The sequence below is a fragment of the Cryptotermes secundus genome, unplaced genomic scaffold (genome assembly GCF_002891405.2).
Source record: "Cryptotermes secundus unplaced genomic scaffold, Csec_1.0 scaffold454, whole genome shotgun sequence".
NCBI lineage: Eukaryota > Metazoa > Arthropoda > Insecta > Blattodea > Kalotermitidae > Cryptotermes > Cryptotermes secundus.
In genome coordinates, this window is record NW_019729215.1 from 385,475 (window position 1) to 407,795 (window position 22,321).

The window sequence follows — 22,321 nt, forward strand, 5'->3', positions numbered from 1 at the left end:
GATGGTTACCAACAAAGTTGACCCTGTACTGCGGTAATGTCCGGGCAGCGGTTTAGAAGAACACACTGCAGTCATCACCCAGGCAGACGCTTGGTACCCATTTACCAGACTACACGGTATCGGGCCCTTTGTGAAAGCAGAACATAATTCCATCTAAACAATACAGTTTCAGTTCACGCCTCACTAGGCACAAGAGATCACTGTGTTAGCGGTGCAAGCGCCAAGGAGGCCCACCCGCAGCTGTCTCTACACGTAAATACAGTCTGTGTGGGCAAGTGTAAGGTGAAGATATCCCTGTAACAGCCGTGGGGGCCTTTTGGGTTGTGAGACAATCGGCTCACAGACAGCGGTGAAGTTGTCAGCCTTACGCGCCGGCAGCCCTTTAACCCCGGGAAGATTTCGGTACTCATTTCTGTTAGAGGCTCAGTCGAACCAAGGGCCACAGTGCGGCTGGAAGGTTTAGGTCATATGGAAAATCCAGCGACCTTCCGGCTTGCAGCAGTGCCTCAACCAACTGCGGCAAGGTCTGGCCGGGATTGCTGTGACGTCAGTGTAAGACTGTGCTGCTTACCTTTCTGAATGTTGCTGAAGACTTGCTGCACTGCCTCGGTGGAGCATCTCGTGAAGCTGGGATCCGACGTGTAGCACACCCGCATGAAGGGTGCTGGGGAGGGGGCAAACAGCGACAAACATCAAGTTAATGGTCTCATTCTCTGGTGACGTCACGATCCTGGGGTTCGACACCGCTTACAACAGGCTACCCTCAGCCAGTTCAATCGAATTCAACGAAATTGTTAGTGAAAAAGAAAGTAAAGCTATTACTGTAACAGGCCGTGAAGGCCCAAAGGTTTGTGAGACGTTGAGGCTCCCACATTATCAAGACAATCGGCTCAAAGATGGCGGTAAGGTTGTCAGCATTACGCGCCGGCCGCGCTTTACTCCCCAGGAAAATGATTTAATTAATTCCTGGTACTCATTTCTATTAGAGGCTGAGTCGACCCCAGGGCCACAGTGCTGCTGGAAGGGAATTATTAGTGTACAAATTAATTTCATACTCAATACCATAAACTTTGAAAACAGTTTGGGTGTATGCCTGTGTGGGTGCGAAACTTCGTCTCTGGCAGATGGGGGACAACACGAACTGAGCGCTGGGGGGGGGGCATTTGAGAGCAAGGAAGAGGAAGTGGCAGGAGGATGGGGAAAACTGCATACTGAGGAGCTCCAAAGTGTAAAAATAGGTAAAGCTGTCCCTGCAACACGCTGTGAAGGCCCATAGGGTTGTGAGACGTCGAGGCTCCCACATTTTCTAGACAATCGGCTCACAGATGGCGGGGAGGTTATCAGCCTTACGCGCCGGCCGCCCTTCACCTCCAGGAAGAATCCTGGTACTCATTTCTGTTAGAGGTTGAGTCCACCCAAGGGCCATAGTACGGCCGTAAGGATTAGGTCAATCGAAAAATCCAATAACCTCGTCGAGAATCGAACCCGCGACCTTGCGGCTTGTAGCATAGTGGCTCAACGAACTACGTTACCGCGTGCCCCTTCGTAATGTACATGTGATGCATCAGATATTATGAGAATGAGCAAATAAGGTTGGATGAGACAAGACGCACATGCAGCACGCATGGGAGAACAGAAATCTATACAGCGTCTTGATAAGGGAAACATCAAGGAAACAATTACCAGTAAGACCCAGAATTAGATGGGAAGCATCTTAAAAAGAGATATGAATTATATCTACCTGGCTCAGTACAGGGACGTCTGGGGCATATCTTATGGACATACAAAATATTGCAAAACTCTTGACTGGCTTCAGCTCCATGGAGCCAACGTGAATCGTCAGCAGTCCATTTGCACGAATAGCGCGCCTCGCCTTTGTTAGCCAGAAGATGTAAATTTGAATAACACAAAGATTCAGTCCGTACTGTAACCGTTCATGTTGATTGGAGAACTGTTGTGCATAAATTAAATATGTACTAGATTAAGATAACAATATTACAAACAAAGAGATCCGGCAGATAGCCAGCTCTTACGCGGAAGGGACATAGTTCAAGTTTTGCTATGTGAACAGGAAGGAACATCTGGTAATTTCCTAGAATTCTGGCAGTTTCAGCAAAGGCGGAAAGGCTTTGAGAAAATGAGAGCTGACAGCTTGGGACAGCGATAACTTAGAAGTGGGACGGCCGGAGCCTCACACCCTGGCCGTAATGCATCAAGGGGCTGTCATCCTTAGCGTCAGGTCAGCATCTGCCAGAATCACATAGCAGAGCAACATGATTGGAAATTCAAAATTTAGGGAACCTCCTATTTTGGAAACTTAACCAATGGTAGAAGTGGAGGAGTGGATTTCTCTTGGAGTCTGGGGTTCGTGGACCTCAGAATTCAGAGAGAGGGCATTCCACCTCGAAAAGTCTTGACACAACTTTCGGCCAAGTCAGACACTAAATTTACAACTACGGCCCTTCCGTAGAGAGTATAAGAAAGTCCATATTAAATATATTAATAAAGTCAGTTGTATTTAGTGTGCTGAACGAGATTAAAGGACCATTAAGTGCAACGGTTGTAGAGTGTGTGTGGTAATTGTAGTGAAGGGTTCCTCCTGCCCTGTCCGAGCCAGACCCTTATAAGACCCGAGAATAGGAACTCAAGCTCTACCGACTACCCAAAAGAACCCAAAGAAGTGATAGGTGAGAGAGTGGCGACCAACGAAAAGGGCACAAAGGAAGTGAGCGGTTACAGTACCTCACAGGAAACGCATTACGTCTCCATAACAATGCCCAACCGGTTAATGCTGTTTATTGCGAGAAGCACACGAGACGTAAGAATAGACGGCAGGAACAAAATGCAGAGTTAGTGAAATGATAAATCAGGTGGTAACTATAGCAACCACTAATTTTACTCTTTAAAAACTTACGTTTCTCCTTTAAGTAAGCGAAGGCAGTGTGCACGCCGAACACTGACAACAGGAGCACACACGACGCTGTCATCTCGACGCGGCACTAGAGTCAGAGAGACGCAGGTGCGACCAGACGTGACATTAAGAAGTGAGGACTGGCCCGTAACCCCCACCCCCACCGTCAGAGTTGCACTGCACAGTCGGGAGGACAGCCCCCACCTTTTCGTCATTGACCAAGTTGCAGGTAATTTCGTAATTACGTATCGGGTAACGTTCGTTCTTTGTTTTAAATAAAGTAAAAATAGAAACCACTGATACCAACGTCCATTGTTTTCATGCGTCGTCTCAACGTCTTTAAACAAAAATGGCGCACGAGTAAAGTAAGGCTGCACGACAGTAACCGAAGTTCTGGGAATATCTCGACCAAATTTCGCACGCATTACTGCTGCCACATTGTCTCGGGGATCGGGCCCGAATGTCACAGATCTGCTGGGATGTTTAATCTCTGCATTTGCATTTCCCATCCTTAGAACACGATATTTGAATCTTACAGCACTCACGGTCCTCGGTTCTGTTTACTCCGTCGTTAAAACAACTTACTTACTTACTTAGTTACTTACTCATGAAGCCGAGCCCTTCTGGAGGAGCTGCCAATTCTGCAGCTACTCAAGAATTTCCCAGCATTTTATGGAACCCGAAGGTTCACCACCGTGTTCACAAGAGCCCTCCACTGGTCCCTATCCTGAGCCAGATCTATCCAATCCATCCCATCCCATCCTATCTCTCTAAGATCCATTCTAATATTGTCTACCCACCTACACCTTGGTCTTCCCTGTGGTCTCTTTCCTTCTGGCTTTCCCACCAATATCCTATACGCATTCCTCGTCTTCCCCATCCGTGCTACATGACCTGCCCACCTGATCCACCTTGACTTGATCATTCTAATTATACTTATAGAAGAGTACAAGTTATGAAGCTCCTCATTATGCATATTTCTCCAACTTCCTGTGTTTCTTTAATCATTTTCGTAACATAATGATTTTTACGGTGAGGAGTTGTTAGCCCCATGCCCAACCCCCAAGCTGGAGGGCCACCCTTTGTCGGCTGTCCGAGACTGCTTATTCAATATATTCACAGCTACCCTCCATACCTGGAGGGCGTCTCCTCCATCCGCAACCTGAGGACGCGCCATGCCGTGGTGACAGGGACCCACCTAACATGGTCGTTAAAACAACACTTACTTTAACATTAACGAATGTGTATTTATTTGTTCCGTATGATTCCCAGTACAAACAGCGATTATGTCGCTAAACAATATTAACCGGTTGGTTCTTGTGGGAGAGACGTATCGTGTTACCTGTGAGGTACGGACTGAATCTGTAATTAATAAGATGGACGGATGGAAGGAATTATATAACAAAACTGTGCAGGAAAAGTAGAAGTCATATAAAATCACGAGAAGCAATACAAAGAAAATATAAGGGGCTTAAACTTTGCTGTGGTGAAGCTTACAGCCGTTCAAGTGATAAAGCTGCCGTTGTCGCATAAGATACGTAAGCTATGCACGATCTGCTTTGCAGAGCCTGTACTGACAAAGGACTTGTATATAGTGCACAAGGAAGAATTTCCAGTAACACGCTAATTGTGTGACACGTACACTTGGAGAATAGCCAAGCATATTTGTAAGAGACAAACCCATCGTCTCGTTAGAGAAGATGTTACATAAGGGCTATGACTGCAAGGGTCAGCTGCAAAAAAATCTGGTCGTAATCCTCAAGGGGCTTGGCGCGCAGACCGGTAAACTGCCAGTCGTGATGTAACTTTCACGGAGGAAACAATGTGTGTGTGCGCGGATGTGCGTGCGTGTGTGGAGCAGAGAGTCAGTAGGGTCAGTAGTGAGTGAGTGAGACGAGGAGGGGCCAGTAGCAGTCAGACCCCTCCTCGTGCTGACGAGGAAGCCCCATTTCAAAACACGTTAAAGTGTTGACCATGAGGCCCTAAACCAAAAATGACTGCTGGCGAAGACCAGCAGCAATTCACCCGATCCAACTGATTGGACGGGTGCTCTGCAGATGCGAGGGGGATGGACTGGCTCAGGCTGTTGTGTGGAATAGTGCGTAATTACTTCTGTTATGAAACTTATTTTTAAGAATAGATACAAGAAACAAAAGGAAGAGCGAAGTCACAGTGACCCCACTGCTGGCACTACGTGTGCGCAACAGCGGTCTATGTCACACGGTCTCTATGTACAGGAAGAAGTCGTGGGGGGCAATTCGTTCAATTGTACTGATTCTTCAGGGGCTCCACTTCCCGGGCTCACCACCCAATGAAAACATCAAATACTGAAAACAAAATCCAAAGTACAGAAAGCAGTCCCTGCAACAGGCCGTGGAGGCCCATAGGGCTGTGAGGCGTTGAGGCTCCCACATTATCTGGAAAATCGGTTCACAGATGGCGGTGAGGTTGTCAGCCTCACGTGTCGGCCGCCCTTTATCCCCAGGAAGATTCCTGGTACTCATTTCTGTTAGAGGCTGAGTCCACCCCAGGGCCATAATGCGGCTGGAAGGATTAGGTCAATTAAAAAATCCAATGAACTCATCTGGATTCGAATCCGCGACCTTCCAGCTTGTAGCATAGTGCCCCCCTTCTAAAGTATATTTTATAAAACTAAGGACACGTGACGACAAAGAGACTATCATTGGCAGACCAATCTACCGTCCGAATTTAGTACCATCTGCAAACATCGCGTACAGCGCTCTATCGGAGAACTGTGGGAAGCCTACACCTGCCCATTAGGAGTGAGCAGGGATTCGAAGCAAGCGTTGCCCCAGATAGTCTCGACATGGGTCCCTCTTGTTCGCAGCCACTTGAGCTGCTGCCAAGCGAGCGCCGAAGGAAGGCACAGAGGTAATTCATATGCAACGAGCACCTCGCGACCCGACACTAAAACAAACCTGTTAAGTCTTCCTTTATACCCCCTCCTGATTAATGAAAACACTTTCTCCGGTACTGAAGCCACTAGCTGTTACTTTCTTCTCGAACATTTAATTTCTCCGAGCTCAGGAGTGAAGCAGACAGCTGAGAGCAGCGAGGATGACTGCCACAGTGACCATAGCAACTGCAGTCTGCTTCTCGCTGTGCGCCCTCGCCCTGTCTGTCGGAGGAAAAGGCGACAAACAGGCGGTCACACTGCTGGACCACACGCGTAAGTAACTTCTGGCGGGAGAAGTAGTTTTACGCAGGTAAAAGTAGCTATTGTCGTGACGGCAACGAACACCATAACAATAAACACGTTTTCAAGCTGTGGGGTACTCTACGATGCTGTTAGTATCTCGATCATCCAGCCCGTAGCCCGTCGCTATACCGACTACGCTATCCCGGCTCCAAAGCTAAGCTGAGGCTTCTGGGTTTTCACCTCAACCTCTGGAGTTACACTTGGCAGTAAGACCAATGCCTCACACACGCTGATTTCTTCCTCTTCGCCCTGCAACTGAGCTACTACACCTCTATACTTTCCTAACCGTGTTGCTGCAGAGTGACAGCTTCATTCTGTGGCGCAAAGACCCGTTGCTTGCAAACGAAACAACGAGAAAACAGCCGTTTCGGTAAACATGTTCCGCGGAAACGAACATGCATGCAACAATAGAAGTACGATGTTTTCGAAGCGGTCCGTGCAAAGTGGTTATAAAGAAGTTAGTTGAGGGTTGAGAGTTCAGTTGAGCTCTGCAAGGGAGGCTGAAGAATCTCCACTGTTAGAAGCCGTTGCCAGAGAACGGCTGGTGAAGTCACAGTAGTCTGTAAAAGGCTTAGCGGTTGCTGTGGTGATTTGTGAATTGTGTAATTTAGCGGAGGCGCTGTAATTGCTTGTAGTTGTGAGTCGTGTGTGTAAGTAGTCAATAAATCCATACCCCGTCTACAGGCACACACACCCCTAAATACGGGATAACACAGTCGACCGCAGTTTCTCAGATCGCGATCTGCTGTAAGGCGATTCCCGGCTTCTCAAGACTATTTCAACTACAATTTCGTATCGCTGCGGAGGGCGCAACATTTCGCGATTGTTCTCGTGACTGTACAGCATCATTTTATAGCTTACTCTCCTGCTGTCACTGTACAGACTGATAGGGACCGGCAACAGTGTGCAGAACTGATACACAAGGCATCACATCCCAAAATACTGCCACGAGTTTAGTGACTATAGACGGGATTTCGATTAGTAATCGGTTTCATTAGACACTTAGAGAACTACAGATAAGGATTATGCACTCGCTGTTCTACACACTACACAAATCTCAGTCTGCTGCAGTCTTCACTAGCCGTTGCTTGGTAACAGTTTCCAACGACGGACGATCCCTTTCCTCTGGGTTCCCGAACTGTCCCCCGGCCTCAGCTACCAGCTTCTCGCAACAACAGATCACAAACACTGAACCCCAACGGCTATCTGACTCGGTCGGTCGGTCGGCTAAATTGCTGCGGCCTTCGCCAGCTTTCCTGAGTTCATTCTCCTCGGGATTCATGACAACAATTTTTATTGTCTCCTAGACATGTACGTGTTTCGAAATAGGAGCTCCTCTTCGACGAAGGAGAAAGTCGGTCTTTATAAACTGATTAAACTCGTTATATAACTCCGGCACGGACCGTACAGAAAACACCGTTCCTCTGTTGCAGTGTAATTGTTGCTTAGTTGTGGAATGACGTGTTCCATTGTTGAGTGCACAGTCATCGGCACGGACCGCTGCCAAGTAATGGCCGTCTGTTGTGACGCCGCAGTACTGAACCTTTCAGTCATCGCCACTGGAACCACGAATTTCATCGCTTACTTCTCTAAATGGCATTAATCGGTCTCAAGCTTGGGTCATTTCGACATAGGTATTCTTGGTTTTCCTCAGCCTTCAAGCAAAGGTGAGACGGCTCGCAAGTTCCAGGCTGCTACTGCGTGATTCTCATGTAGCCTTCGGGACTTAAATTCATCAAAATGAACCTCCCCCCATTGTTGTAAAGGCTCCCCCAATTACCTCACAACATTACGCTAATCAGCCAATCGTAATATCAAAATTCCTCGAGCCCTGCCCACAATGTTCCCAGAATTTAGTGTCTACCGTTGGTCAACAAATTCGTTCACGAACACCGAGCCTACTGAGCATTGCTAAGGTCCTGATAATTCACTGCTGCAAACTGCTGCTTGTGGTCTCACGCCTGATGGCTACTTCGCCTAGTGTTTCGTCACCCAGGCAGCCTCATTCCTGAGTCCGCGCAGATGACACGGTAAGTAGGTTAGTACTGACACACGATGGAAACCGGTTACATAACCAGCAACAAAAGCAGAGAAGGGGAGGGGGAACATTTAATGACAAGGAAGACTCAAAGAAAGAGAAAACACTTTCTCCACTCTCCAGTTTTACTCCTAGTCTGGTCTTTATTGCCAGATATTGTAGAGGCGACAGAGAAATGTTATTAACCTAGGAAAATAATCCTTAAGCGTGAACACATATTAGAAGGATTTTGCCCGAAGAGCATTTGTTTAATGTCGTACAGAATGTCCATTATTGTGCAAATCATGAATCGAATTCTGGGTTCGGCCAAGAGTGTGAAACTGCCCATCAAACTCTTCTCTGATTCCAGGTAATCCTATTGTCATACGCTCTCGGAAGTTCCCCACAGACCGAGTCTTGAGCAATATAACGTTACTGTTATCTTAATAAAAGAGATATGGACGTTGTGGACACACTGTATATGCATAACGGTATGCGAACTTCTGATGTGGGACGTGTGCAAGGATGGAATGTACAAATTCAGTTCGTAGAACCAAGCGCGTTGTTAGGGCCGCTATTCTCAATATGAACTGAAGGTTGATTTTTTTTCCAGAAACTAAAATAACACGGGTTTCATTATTTTCTCACGAAATGAACAAAAGATTGACGCCATGGATAGGACGGAACCGAACAGCTTAGTTCAGGGGTAACACCCGACTTCCTGTACCCAGTTCTGTATGAGACATCTTGGTTCAGACTCACCCTCAACCTCCGTTACTAATCGGGGTCGTGAACCCTTTCAATGCTACGGACATACGAATATACCGGTGTGAAACGAACTGCTCCTGACCTGCGTATCTTTCCTTTGTGACAAAATCGATTTATTCCAAATGTAAGGTAATTATTTATGGTTTTACAGGAACTGAACCCATAACTCGCCACAGAAGCCCGTACTGTAACTCTCTCGGGGCAACAACAGTTCTGAGACGTGTGTAATGCTTGGTGCTGCAGACTGTGATCCGGAACTGAACCCATAACTCGCCACAGAAACCCGTACTGTAACTCTCTCGGGGCAACAACAGTTCTGAGACGTGTGTAATGCTTGTTGCAGCTGACTGGCTGAGGCCCTGCAGACTCGGCGACCCGGAACTGAACGTCTGTGTCAAGGACTCTTTCCAGCACATGTTTCCAGCTCTCGCCGCAGGTACTTCCGCACAGATAAGCGCCCAACACTAAGAAACGGCCTACAAGCCTACTTCGGGGATATCACACCGTGTAGTTTTGTAGGTGGATACAGCGTTCGGAGGAACATCTGTCCACGTCTTGTACTTTGAAAATGGAGACAGTATTTCCCTCCGAAAAGTTGATACCCGCCTACCAGGCTAAACGGCGTCACAACACCGAACATCACAATATGAACTTTCATTGCCGTGAAAACTTCAAATCAAAACGTACAGATAAATCCAGCCCACTCGAACCCAACCTTGCTTCTTTCATCCATTTGAATACTATCGCCATCTATTCTCAGGTCTTCCAACTGGTCACTTTCCTTCAAGTTTTCCTACTTGCATTTCCCTTCTCCCCATGCGTGCTACATGCCAAGCACATCTCGTCCTCCTTGATGTGCTCATTCAAGTAACACCTGTCGGAAAAATGGCAAGTTGGTTGCTTAATGACGTTCTCAGTATCCAGGCTGTACTGCATCGGCCAGTTTCTGAACTGAGAATTGGCAGGGGAAACCGAAGTACTCGGACGAAGCCTGCAGCAATGCCACTTTGTGCACCACAAATCCCACATGACTAGATCTGCTCTCCGTGGCAGAATAGAGTCTTAAAATGCCACTAATACTTTGAGATTGGCGCGGGCCGTATTTGCACGCGGATCACGCGTTGTGTTGCAGGGATCCCGGAGATCAACGTGGACCGGTTCGAGCCGCTGTATCTCGCCCACTTGAGCCTGTCCAAAGGTCACGGCCCGGTCACCATTTCCGGGAGCTTCTCCAACGTTCTGGCGCATGGACCGAGCAACGCCACTGCAACCTCCGCCAAGTAAGTAGCCCTATGTCCAAGCACCATGCCACAGAAAGGCGTGGAAGTAAGGCTCTACTCATTCTTCTTAAACTGGGCATTGGATGGCGGCGAGCGGTAAGCGCTCTGAAGCAGGGAGTTCATCTGGACATTCAGAAAACACAGGGAACGGAGGGGCTCACTTTGAAGAGACGATATTACTGTCACGTGATTAACTGTGACTGAAGACGAAGTAATCCGATTTACTGTACTCTTACAGAACGTAACTACAAATAACTACAACAGTCTCACTGACTTACACACTCCAAGGGTCACTATAACTATAGCACACAGCAATTTTCATTTGCCGTTGCTTGGTAGCGGCTTGCAAAGGCGAGCGGTCCTCTTCCTCGGCCTAAGTTACCATTTTCTCACTTGTCTTCGTTATACAGTTCTAGCACGGACCACACAGAAAACGTCTCTTCAATTACTGCGTGTTCTCTCGTTGCCGGGGAAACAAATCCACAGAACTGCTCCCTAGCAATGGCTGTTGTACTTTCACCTGTTTAAACAGCTGTTCCTTGGAAATGAGTCTGCATTTCACAATATTAAAATGGATCTTCCAAAAATAGGATGTAAACGTGCGTGGACTGGATTCGTGGGTTTCAGGGCGAGACGCAGTGACTGGATGTTGTGTAAAGGTTCCTTACAGGGCGACAGATAATATCTCTGCAGCACGTGACGTCCGTCGCATCTCTTGGCATCGCTCACAACTGTGCAAGCAATTGGCAAACCGATTCGAACAAATGAGATACACTCTTCACGCGGAGCCGACTATGCTCAGTCGGCATAGCGACGGGCTACGGGCTGGACAGCCAAGGAATTACGGTTCGATTCCCGACAGGCATTGGGGACTATCCGATGGATACGAGGAGCTCTTTCGCCAATAGTGAAGCGGCAAGAGCGTGAAGCTGACAGCTCAGCCCCAGCTTATGCCAAGGTCAAGTATGGTGGATCTATACCTCCACTCCCTCATACATCTCCACGCCGTGGTGCTTAATTAAGCCCAAGGATAAATTTACCTCTTCAGGTTTCACAGTTCATTATAACCTACAAGTTCAGCATTGCTGCAATAGCAGGAAAAGGGGCTAGGGGGTCTACTGTCACCTCCCGAAACGACGTCTCTTTAGTGTGACACATGTCACTTATATTGCCGTTCTTATTGGTGCAGCCTGGACATGAAGAACCGTCTGTTCGAGCTGGGAGTCTACCTGCCAGACATCCGCATCGAGGCGGAGTATAACCTTCAGGGGAAAGTGCTCATCTTGCCGCTGCTAGGCAACGGCCCGGCCAAGGTGCATCTCAGTGAGTATAACGCGAAGGGTCTATCAACAGAACAGAAATTCAGAAAGATTACATATTTTAACTGCACCCCCACCCCACCCCCAATTCACCATTCATTGACCAGCTTCCCATCCGACGCCAATACTCGCGCCACCCACAGTGTCGTTACAGAAACCCTGGCTGAACATAAACAAACAAACAAATATATCAACAGCCTGCCGCTCCGCACTTAGCCCTTACTGGCACGCTGTAAACAAAACATAATAATAACAACAATAACAATGTCACGTGATAGAATGAGCATAAACGGAGCCTGAATTGGCAAACCGATGCACTAGACTCTTACGGAATGTAACAACACAAAATAAACATGACAATCTCAATGACTTGCACATTATAAAGATAACGGTAACTACAGCACACATAAAGACTTCTCGGTCTTCACTAACCGTTGCTGGGTAGCGGCTTCCAACGGCGAACATTCCCCTTCCTGTGGGGTTCCCGAACTGTCCCCGGCCTGAGCACCGGCTTCTCACTTCTCACAACTTCTTAGTCCTCGTAACAGCCCCAGCAAAGATCGCACAGAAAACGTCCCTTCCATTACTGTGTGTACTATCGTTGCCGCGGAAACGTGTCCTTGTGAAGCTAATGGTCCCTCAACTACTCGGGAGCCTTCCCATCTTGTATGCTGGCCAGTTCATTACGGCTCCTTCCTTCTGGCTTTCCCACCAATATTCTATATGCATTTCTCTTCTCCCATTCGTGCTACATGCCCTGTCCATCTCATCCTCCTTGACTTGCATCCTAATAAATTTTGTGAAAAGTATAAATTAAGAAGGAGCTCCTCATTATGTAACTTTCTCCATCCTCCTGTCACTTCCCCCCCCCCCAGAGGTCCAAATATTGTCCTCAGCGTGTCTATGTTGTTCCGTTAATGTAAGAGATCAAGTTTCATACCCATGTAAGGCAGGAGGGAAAACAATACTTCTGTACATTTAATTTTACGTGTTTAGGTCGGACGGGATGATATACAGTCGGAGCCGAAAGGTAGCAAGTTCCCTGAAAGTATGCACTCAAACTGCGGCCCGCAGACCAGCAACATTACTGGCATTTCTACTGCTCGAATGCAGCCCTACAAGTACTACACTTACTGCCGGAGGCTAGCCGCGGCCCGGGTTCGATCCCGGGTCTGGTCAAGTGGGATTTGTGGTGGACAAAGTGGCGCTGGGGCAGCTTTTCTCCGAGTACTTCGGTTTCCCCTGCCCAACTTCATTCCACCAATTGCTTCACAATCACTCTGGGGTTGGTACAATAGGCCAGAAGTGGCCGCAGTACAAGGGACTTAGTCCCACCCCACTAGCAATAAAAAAAATAATACTGCAGGAGGCGCGGCGTGTAGCACGAATAGGAAAAGATTCCACACTCTGAAGGAAAGAGATCACTTGGTTGAGACAGACGTAGAGGGAAGGATGACAGTAAGGCAGCAGGATTTAAACTTGTAAGGTATGGACGGACGGCAGGCTCTCGTGGACACGGAGATGAACCTTCCGGCTCAAAAGGTTTGAAATTTAGTTTGCCGACTATCAGCTTCTCCACGAGTCTGTTACATCGGGCTTCAACAGTTTGTCACTGCTGACGCCCGAGTTCATGGCGAGGACCATCCATGTTCTATAATGCGCATGCGTGGAAAGATTCGCCCGTCCGAATGCTGGGATAGTAACTGGCGGTAACTCATTTTCAGAAAACGTGACGACCAGCGTCTCGATGCGCTTCGAGCTCCCTCGCGTGCAAGGACGTCAAGTGATGAATGTAGTGGACATGAAGGTGGACTTCGACATCCAGGGCATGACCGTCCAGTTCGACAACCTCTTCAACGGGAACAAGGTGTTAGGTGAGTGTCCTCTGCGCAGCACCGATGCACGTGACGCCGGACGCACATCAGAACCAGAAGTCCATGTATGTAACGTGCTCTGAACACACCATGTTCCCCGATTCTGCGCAATGACTCCCTGAGGAGAACATTGTCTCAACACGGTTCATATCCTCAGCGGGTTCGCAGCTGCGGACATCGGAGTGGTCAGTTGCTGGCCGGTGGATCAGCGGTTGCCGTCCCTTACATCACCGCTTATGGAGAGCCACATGACAACTCGCGGTAGCCACAAGAGATGAGCTACTTCAGCGAGTTGTCGGTGCCGCAAGACATGTCAGCAACGCTCCAGCTCTCTCGTGTGTTCAGACGATCGGCAGGGGAATGAACCGAGGTCTCAGTGTCCAAGCTGACAGCGGACACTTTGTACAATTGCTTGTACACTGTCCCTCCCCCCAAAAAAGTGTTGTCGGATAAGAGACTTCTTCAAGTCAAATACTAAGGGCTCCGAACGCGTTGAAAATATTGTCCGTGTCATTATAAGGTTGTTCACTCAGAATGGCCTCAAAAATCACCTCCTGAAATGATGATAGCAAGTCCGTATGTCAGCATATGAATGAGGGCCAGGGATGATTCAATCAGCGGAGTAATTACATTAGGGGTCGGATGATCGGAGATCGGGTCCCTACAAGGGTAGAGAGTTCTGTCTTTGTCAGACCACTCGAATCGGCTCTGGTGGCCACCCAACCTCCTAACCAGGCGGCGCCATAGCTCAAGCGATTAGTCGCTGGCTTCCCACCGCGGCGGCCAGGGTTCGATCCAGGGTCTGGTCAAGTGGGATTTGTGGTGGACAAAGTGGCGCTGGGGCAGGTTTTCTCCGAGTATTTCGGTTTCCTCTGCCAATCTTCATTCCACCAATTGCTCCATAATCACCCTCGCCTATCATCTGGGGCTGGTACAATAGGCCAAAATTGGCCGCAGTACAAGGGGCTTAGTGCCACCCCACTAGCAATAAAAAAAAACACCTAACCAGTGATAACTGGAAGCAAAGCAGGCGAAGGGTGAAGCTGACAACTCATTTCAGTCTAATACCGAGATTAAGAATGTGTGGAGACTATACCTCCACTGTCCCCTACGTCTTCAATGCTTGGTGAGTATTTAAGTACAGAAATTACTTTAGATTCGGCTGTCAGTGAAGAAACGGCAAATCCACAGTCCGAAGGACCAAGGTTGATTCTTGTGCATGACCAAATCCACTTATGACAAAAATATTATGTTCAATTTATTGTGATTAAGTGCAGGTGGGTCATTCACAGCAATCAGCCCTGGCAATATACACGTACATCACGGAAATGGATTCGATAAAAATGTGGTGGGTATTTAAATGAACTGACTTTTAACGATTTCTATGCTACGAACGGAATGTCTCGTGTAGCGCCTGGATATCTTCACGCTGCTCACTCCGGAACTTTCCAAAGTAGCGATATCTATGCTATACTCGTATGAGAGTGCAGTTCAGCGCTGAACTCCGGCCATGCCCTGTTTCAGGCCGAACTATGAACGCCTTCGTGAACAAGAACGCGCTGGAGATCGTGAGGGAGCTGAAGGAGCCCCTGGGGGAGAGCTTCAGCGTCGCCTTCAAGGACATCATGAACAACATGTTGAGCCATCTGCCCCTCGACATTTGGCTGCTAGGCGACTGAGGGGCTCGGAACAAGCTTTCGGTCTTTCGGGGAGAAGTTCAGTGAGACATTCGGTAAAAGGGCGCCGTAAAAAACAAAATTATTTTAAATATTTCTGATAACCTTACTTAGGCGACGGTTACCAACCAAAGTACTGACCAGTTGCAATGCTGCTTATACAGTCCACATTGCAGGCAGTTACACTGGCCCCCATTGCCTGTAACAACTGCTTGCGCTCCAACACCATTCATATTCACCATATTCACATCCTCAGCGGTTTGAGCCCCCGTCAGGTCCGAACTTCTCAAGGCGGCGAATGTGAAGGTATTATTGTCTGGAAAGTGGTACAAAGATACTAACGTTTCTGAGGAACTCGATGCCTCCTTCTTCAAGGTAGAAGAACAGACTGCGAGGAAAGACGAGGGTAACGACGGAAAGAAAACAAGGCCATGAGCTGGCCAATAGGAGCTTGTGGTCCCTAAGAGGGCGGGGCCAAAACATTTCGAACATCGTAAGTTTTGAGGCTTTCACGGCATTGACTATGAAGAAAGCAGTCTTCTGGGATTTGGCACCGTATATATGTGGTGTTAACCGACGTTTCGGAGGAACGTATCGCCACCATCTTCAGGGTAGAAAGAAAAATATAAGAATTCCGCAAGCGAAGAGACCGTGAGAACCAGCCGGTTCTGATGGAGGCGATACGTTTCTCCGAAACGTCGGTTAACACCACATATACACGGTGCCAAATCCCAGAAGACTGCTTTCCTCATTTCCAACATCCTCCTTGTATTTCCTACTGTCTTCCCTGGCCCCGCGTCTCACTCTCCTGTCCTGAAGGTGGTATAGGCAAGAGCTTCCTTCTTAACGTTGCTATACGACAATACCAGACAGGAAGGCGTAACTTCCCAGATGATGATAACTTTCAGATTCCTTCTGCGCTTGTCCCGAGACAGAATTAAATTTTATAATTACGCGGATTTGGACATGGTAACACTGCCAAGCATCTGATGGCTCAGTAAGTGTGGACTGCGCGACCACAGGGAGATCGCTGCCACAAGCTTCCTCTGACGCACGTTGTGAGACAGTGACTGAAACAGGGGGAGACGTCACGTGGGATATGGAACATCAACCAACGAAGTAACCTACAGGGCAAATGCGGCAGTGTTATGTACGTCGAGCATGTGACGCGCACTTGTCGTGTCTCTGTGCAGTCGTTATTAAGTTTGTAAGATTTATACAATTTGTTGAGATATCTGTTTTACTTGTAAAATACATTTTGTTTTCAGAGCATAGCAGGTAACTGTTTCCTCTCAAGGCAATGACAGACGTTAGAAACTATAAAGACGCTCCACGCGTGAGGCCTAGCACCTCTTTCCATTCACTCTGATTTTAACAGCAGCAGCCACGAAACAGTGCACGGACATAGGTGCTAGGGCTCATGTGTGTAAAGACAGAAGGTAAAGCTATCCCTGTAACAGGCCCTAGAGGCCCATAGAGCTGTGAGACGTCGAGACTTCCACATTTTCTAGACAATCCGCTCACAGATGGCGGTGAGGCCGTCAGCCTAACGCGCCGGCCGCCCATTACACCCAGGAAGATTCCTGATACTCATTTCTGTTAGAGGCAGAGTCTAGCCCAGGGCCACAGTGCGGCTGGAAGGATTAGGCCAATTGAAAATTCCTATGACATCATCGGGAATCGAACAAACGACCTTCCGGCTTGTAGCACAGTACCTCAACCAACTACGCCACCGCGTGGTCCGAGGCTTCATATACTATGTGTACACAGTTCTGTTTAAATGTTTGTCTTCACTCTCGCAGGCGGTTTGTGCTGTGTTTGGTATATGTATCCTGTCTTGTGTTGGTGCAGGTGTCCGGAGTAGGGACTAGCTCTGGGCCCAACCGAGTAGGTTCTACCTCAAGACGGAGACAGGATCCAATCTCCGAAACATTGCGTGTTTTTGATAAAAAAACGGGACATGGGTAACGTGCAGAAAAACAATAAGTGTAAGAACATAACCGGTTAAAGCTGCTCTGTTTAAAGGCTTGGGCAATCAGTTCCGGCTGCTTACGTCAGTTCTTATGGGACCCGGCTTCGACGAACGGAAGGGGCCTTGGACTCGACAATCAAGTGTAGCTCTTTAACAGAAGCTGCCTCTGCATTTGTGTACAGTTTGGAGCCCCAAGCTCAACTGAAATAACTTACATTTAAGTGCACAATTCTCGCATCGCAGAAAGCACTGCGTTTTCAATACTAAGACAAACTGGTTCGTGTCCTTTGGGGAAATGGCCGCTGTCATTCTGGGAATCAAATAAGACATACAGTAAATACACTGCGTGGGAAGAATACAGAGAGGTAAACAAGTGGTATATGTACTTACCACGTGCTTCAGAAATTTAATAACGAACGTTATAAGCGAAAGACTTAACTTCATTAGTTACATATAAAATTAAAAGAAAACCTTGACATCCGGGATGTTTCTAAATACAGAACTTCAATTTAAAATCGCCTCTCTTCCATCATAAGAATTCCCCGTTTTATTTTCTTGCTCATCAAATGTCATAACAACATAAAAAGAATAAACGGGGGGGGGGGGGGGGGGGGCCAGAAAATCGCAACATTCCGTGCTCACAAGANGGGGGGGTGCCGCGATAATTCGCCCAATTCACGTTCTAAGAGCATGATTGAAGCCTTCATGCAGTTCGTGGGCACCGACAACAGATGTCACTAGTCACCCGAGCGTTGGAGTGTTCTACTCGTGTCCACCTGTGTGCGAAAATGAGACTGTACACTTATCTGCCTCTTCCGTATGGCGTTGCACTATCCCCGAGCAATTCCACAGGATTACCCGAAATGCAAGCATGAGATTTCAGAACGTACTTGTATCTTCTTGCAAGTCACATTGAAACAGCAGCTGGTCCCTAACTTCAAACTCAGTTTCCCGAAAATTGACGCTGGACGACCCGTCAACATTGCTATTGTAACGTGGATGCCAATTGCTAGACAACGGCACGGTAAACATACCTTCGCAACAATACAGGAAGCAGTGTGGCGCGTGTTTTCTGTAGGTCTGTGCCGCGTCTATATAAGGGAGCCAGTTTGAAGGAACAAGAGAGACTGGAGAATTGGAATTGGGAGTTCAGACGCTGTAGAGCACAGAACAGTAGTCGGAAGAGAATTGGGTCGAATTTTCGGAATTGGGAGTTCAGAAGCTGTAGAGCACAGAACAGCAGTCGGAAGAGAATTGGGAGTTCAGAAGCTGTGGAGCACAGAACAGCAGCCGGAAGAGAATTGGGAGTTCAGAAGCTGTAGAGCACAGAACAGCAGTCGGAAGAGAATTGGGAGTTCAGAAGCTGTAGAGCACAGAACAGTACTCGGAAGAGAATTGGGTCGAATCTTCGAATTGGCAGCTCCAGGAAATGGCAAGAAAGGAATTCGACTGTGTCAAGAAGACGCCATGTGTGAGTTGAAGTGAGACTATGATAAATCCGTTGCCAAGATAAGACTAGTGAAGACTGAGAATACTATTTCGTATGCAAAGCTGAACTGAAAGTGTGTAGAATAGCGACAGCGCTATAACTGCCTGTAGTCCCGAACTATGCAAAGATATGAGTGTCAATAAAATCAATCATCCAATCCAGAACCCGCTATTGATAGTCACGGAGCCCCGGACACGTGACACTGTGTTAATTCTGGACGCGTTGCTGTAGCAACGGAACAAGGAACGTGTCAGGAACTGAAACATCCTGTATAATTATCTGATGCGAACCGTATACAATAACCTTCACGTTCATTAACATTTGATAATGGCTTCAGAGGAGTTCAGCTTCGTCCCTTGTTCTCGCAATCTGACAAACGAAACATTTGACTCAACAAAACGCTCACAGCAATTACAAAACAAACTGAATCCAGTGACCAATTGATATGAAATTGCTGAATCATGTCAGTCATGTGATTTGACGGGTCCAATTCGTCATCGTTACCGTCATGTGACTGTCGTGACACATCACAAGACAACAATGAAGCGGGAAGCGTCGGCATCAGAGCAGTCCGCCATTTCATTGTTGTATCGGCAACATAACAGAGTAACAGCCAGTGACGTCACGGCAGCCTCATGCCTCACGAAACGTTGGAATTCGTATGAGCAGCGAGCAGTGGAAACTTTCGGCTCAGATCGAGGTCAAAACGACCGAGTTCAGACGTTGCACCGTCCTCACCGTATTACATCACGCAGATCGGAAATGCGCCGTCTTTCCGCACGAACTGAGCGCACTTTGCGCAACAGCGCGCTCTTCACAGTTCAGTGCGCACTCGGCATTTAGGGAGGCAAATGAGCCACTTGTCTGTTCAGACAAAACTTGACGGTTTCTTCAGACCTGCATCATTACGTTCAGAAACAAGTACAGCTTCTGAGTCTTCTGTCGGTGGATACACGTACTGTCATTGTACAGTTCCTAAATAAGGGCTCTACAGTGATATTTTGTTATTTATTTTCATCAGCGATACTTCTATCATTAACTTTCCCTTTATTTGTGTTCTAATTTTTTTTAACATTTTAGGCCACCTTTTGCTTCACTAATCCGGATGACTTATCGTCCCCCCCCAATAACTCCGGGTTGGCGACGGTTTACTGTATTATTATTCTGTTCCCTACATCTGTACGAACTACCCCCATACATACATGTACACACATCGTATACGTGTCTGCCCAGCCAGCTGTGTGAGGCTAGATTGGCCGTGCCACAGCTCAGGCGGTGAGTCGCCGGCTTCCCACAGCGGCGGCCCGGGTTCAAGCCGCGGCACTGTATAAATGAGGGCGTGTCATTATCGGTTAGTGACGTGGACAATTATGTCATCGTTAGGAAGGCGCTAGATTATATTTCAGACAGCTGCTGCAACCAGGGCAAACAGTGCAAACGAGAGACAGGACCACTTGACGGAAACAAGACACTGGCAAGACCTAGGGGCAGATGGGAGATTGTGCACTGCATTCACCTGGCTCAGGACAGGAACCAATACCGCGATCTTTGACCACGGTAACGAACCTTCGTCCATAAATTTAGGGGTTAACTGAATACTATTATCTGCTCAAGGACGCAGCTTCACGGCACTAATTAACACAGATGGGACTTATCTGAAGTGAGGTTGCCTGCACAAGGTATGACGGCCCCATCTTCAAATAAATAAATTGATATTAATTCGACGAGTTCGAAACCTTCTATCAGGCGGTCGCTTGCCCCTGCGATGCTCGCAACCCAGCTCTACCCACAGGAAAGAAACTGCACGTCAATTTGGTGTTACCTCCAGCACGTACGGCGCCTATAGCGATGCATTCGGCCACTAGCGGCCGGGCGGGCTAGCGCAGCGCTGACGATCAGAACTCGTACCCGGGACACCAGCTTTTCCGACCGGGGTATTCCCCCGTCTTTCCAGGCAGATTCCTGGAAGAGTTCCTCCATTCGGCCACGATGGAATCCTTCCAAATCATCGTTCACCTATACTATCCCAACATTCGACCTTAAATTGCTGCATGTTTGCTCAAAGCAAAAACTGTGGAGGCAGAGAAGCAGTCGTTGCTAGGTAATGACCAGTACACACGCAGCAGAGGAACGCGTCACGTAGGCTGTGACGTCACGCAACAATAGAAGAGATGCTGCAAGCGACGTTCTCTGAGACCAGTATAACTACTGTGTTGAAATCCGTTGCCCGGATACGACTAATGAAGACTGAGAACCAAAGTGTGTAGATCAGCAATAGCGCTGTAATTGCCTGTAGTCCCGGGTGGCAGGCATAAGCTGTCAGTAAATCCAATCATCCAGTCCAAAACCCGTCTAAAAGTCACGCAAAACCACTGACGTAAAATAACCCACGAAAAAGGGCGTCACAGCTCAGGAAGCGGTAATTCTCTTAGTCACCACTGTGAGAGCCTGGCGTAAATGTAGTCACGATTTATGGGTGTGAATATAGGCGTGATACGGATTGGATACTGGATTTATTGACACAACTCGGAACTACAAGTAATTACAGCATTACAACTATCTCCACATTTTACAAGTCACTATCATATGCTAAATATTCTCGGTCTTCACTAGTCGTTTCCCAGCAACGGCTTTAACAGTGGAGATTCTTCAGTTTCCCGCCCTCAGGTCCTGTTGTGCTTGCGTGTATGTTGCAGGCGTTCCCTAGCAACGTGTCTATACGGCGCAATATCTTGTTTGCTATGTGACACACTAGCGCCACAAGCCGACTAGCGGCTGGGAAGCGAAGGTAATGAGTTGCTCCCAGGGAAAGTTCAGCAGTCTGCTACAGAGTTGCGTCATTCTCAGAGGCGACACGCAAACTTTCGCTCTCCGTGACTTGAGAGATTGCCGTGTATTCGCGAGGTGGTCGGTTCGAACCTCGGCCTGAACACCCGCTCTTCTCACTGAGGTCTTGCGCGATTTTTCAAAATGGCTCCAAGGAAGTATCGGGGTATTGCCTCGGTTAGGCAACGCAATTGCCTGACGCTGTATGACCTAGAAGCTGACACCGTCATAACCGCACGCTAAACCATCTATTGAAATGAGGCTGAAGTTCCCTCAATTTGTGCTGCTCCATTCGGTAGTGTGTATTCAACTCAGTAAAAAGTAAAGTAAAGCTATCCCTGTACCAGGCTGTGAAGGCCCATAGGTATGTGAGACGTTGAGGCTCCCACATTATCTAGACAATCGGCTCAAAGATGGATGTGAGGTTGTCAGCCTTACGCTCCGGCCGCCCTTTACTCCCCAGGAAAATTATTTAATTAATTCCTGGTACTCATTTCTGTTAAGAGGCTGAGTCGACCCCAGGAAGGATTAGGTCAATTGAAAAAATCCAATGACCTCAATGGGACTTGAACCCGCGACTTTCCGGCTTGTAGCATAGCTCCTCAACCAACTACGCTACCGCGTGCACCCGTGTTCAACTCAGACTGATAGCAATACTCGGAAATTGCGGTTGCGTTGCGGTTGCCAGTTTCCCCGGCGTGCCCTCGCCCTGAGACTTGTTTATGTGTCGCCTGATGAGCCGAAACACGTAGCAACGCTGTACAACCAGACACACTCAGATATGCACAGCGGAGTGAGAGTGAGTTATTTGGTGTTTGCTTTTGTTGTGTTTCACAGGAGAAACAAGAACTCAGACACACACACACACACACACATATATATATATATATATAGTACCAGGAATCTTCGTGGGGAGTAAAGGACGACCGGTCGGCGCATAAGGCTGACAACCTCACGGGCATGTGGGAG

At 47.9% G+C, this 22,321-nt stretch overlaps 2 protein-coding genes across 5 annotated transcripts in view; one reads left to right on the top strand and one right to left on the bottom strand.

The window, feature by feature from the left end:
• LOC111865470 (protein takeout) overlaps positions 1-22,321 on the bottom strand; it is a 95,953-nt gene that overhangs the window by 7,365 nt on the left and 66,267 nt on the right. For 2 of the 4 annotated variants that reach the window (XM_023853545.2, XM_023853546.2), the window contains exon 2: positions 572-664. In XM_023853545.2, coding sequence (XP_023709313.1) covers positions 572-656 — 85 coding nt within the window. In that variant the 5' untranslated portion in view covers positions 657-664. Of the gene's footprint in view, positions 1-571; positions 665-2,914; positions 3,548-22,321 lie in introns of those variants that run through there. The other 2 variants (XM_023853543.2, XM_023853544.2) reach the window with 2 other exon arrangements.
• LOC111865472 (protein takeout) lies at positions 5,534-15,630 on the top strand. The gene is made up of 6 exons (XM_023853548.2): positions 5,534-6,101; positions 9,260-9,352; positions 10,049-10,196; positions 11,386-11,519; positions 13,240-13,389; positions 14,914-15,630. The coding sequence occupies exons 1-6, from the start codon at positions 5,990-5,992 to the stop codon at positions 15,066-15,068; spliced, it is 792 nt and encodes a 263-aa protein (XP_023709316.2). The 5' UTR covers positions 5,534-5,989; the 3' UTR covers positions 15,069-15,630.

Coding starts and splice junctions, on each gene's coding strand:
- LOC111865472 (XM_023853548.2), top strand. CDS start 5,990: ATGACTGCCACAGTGACCATAGCAACTGCAGTCTGCTTCTCGCTGTGC. Junction 9,353..10,048: donor GTTTCCAGCTCTCGCCGCAG/GTACTTCCGCAC, acceptor GTTGTGTTGCAG/GGATCCCGGAGATCAACGTG. Junction 10,197..11,385: donor GCCACTGCAACCTCCGCCAA/GTAAGTAGCCCT, acceptor TTATTGGTGCAG/CCTGGACATGAAGAACCGTC.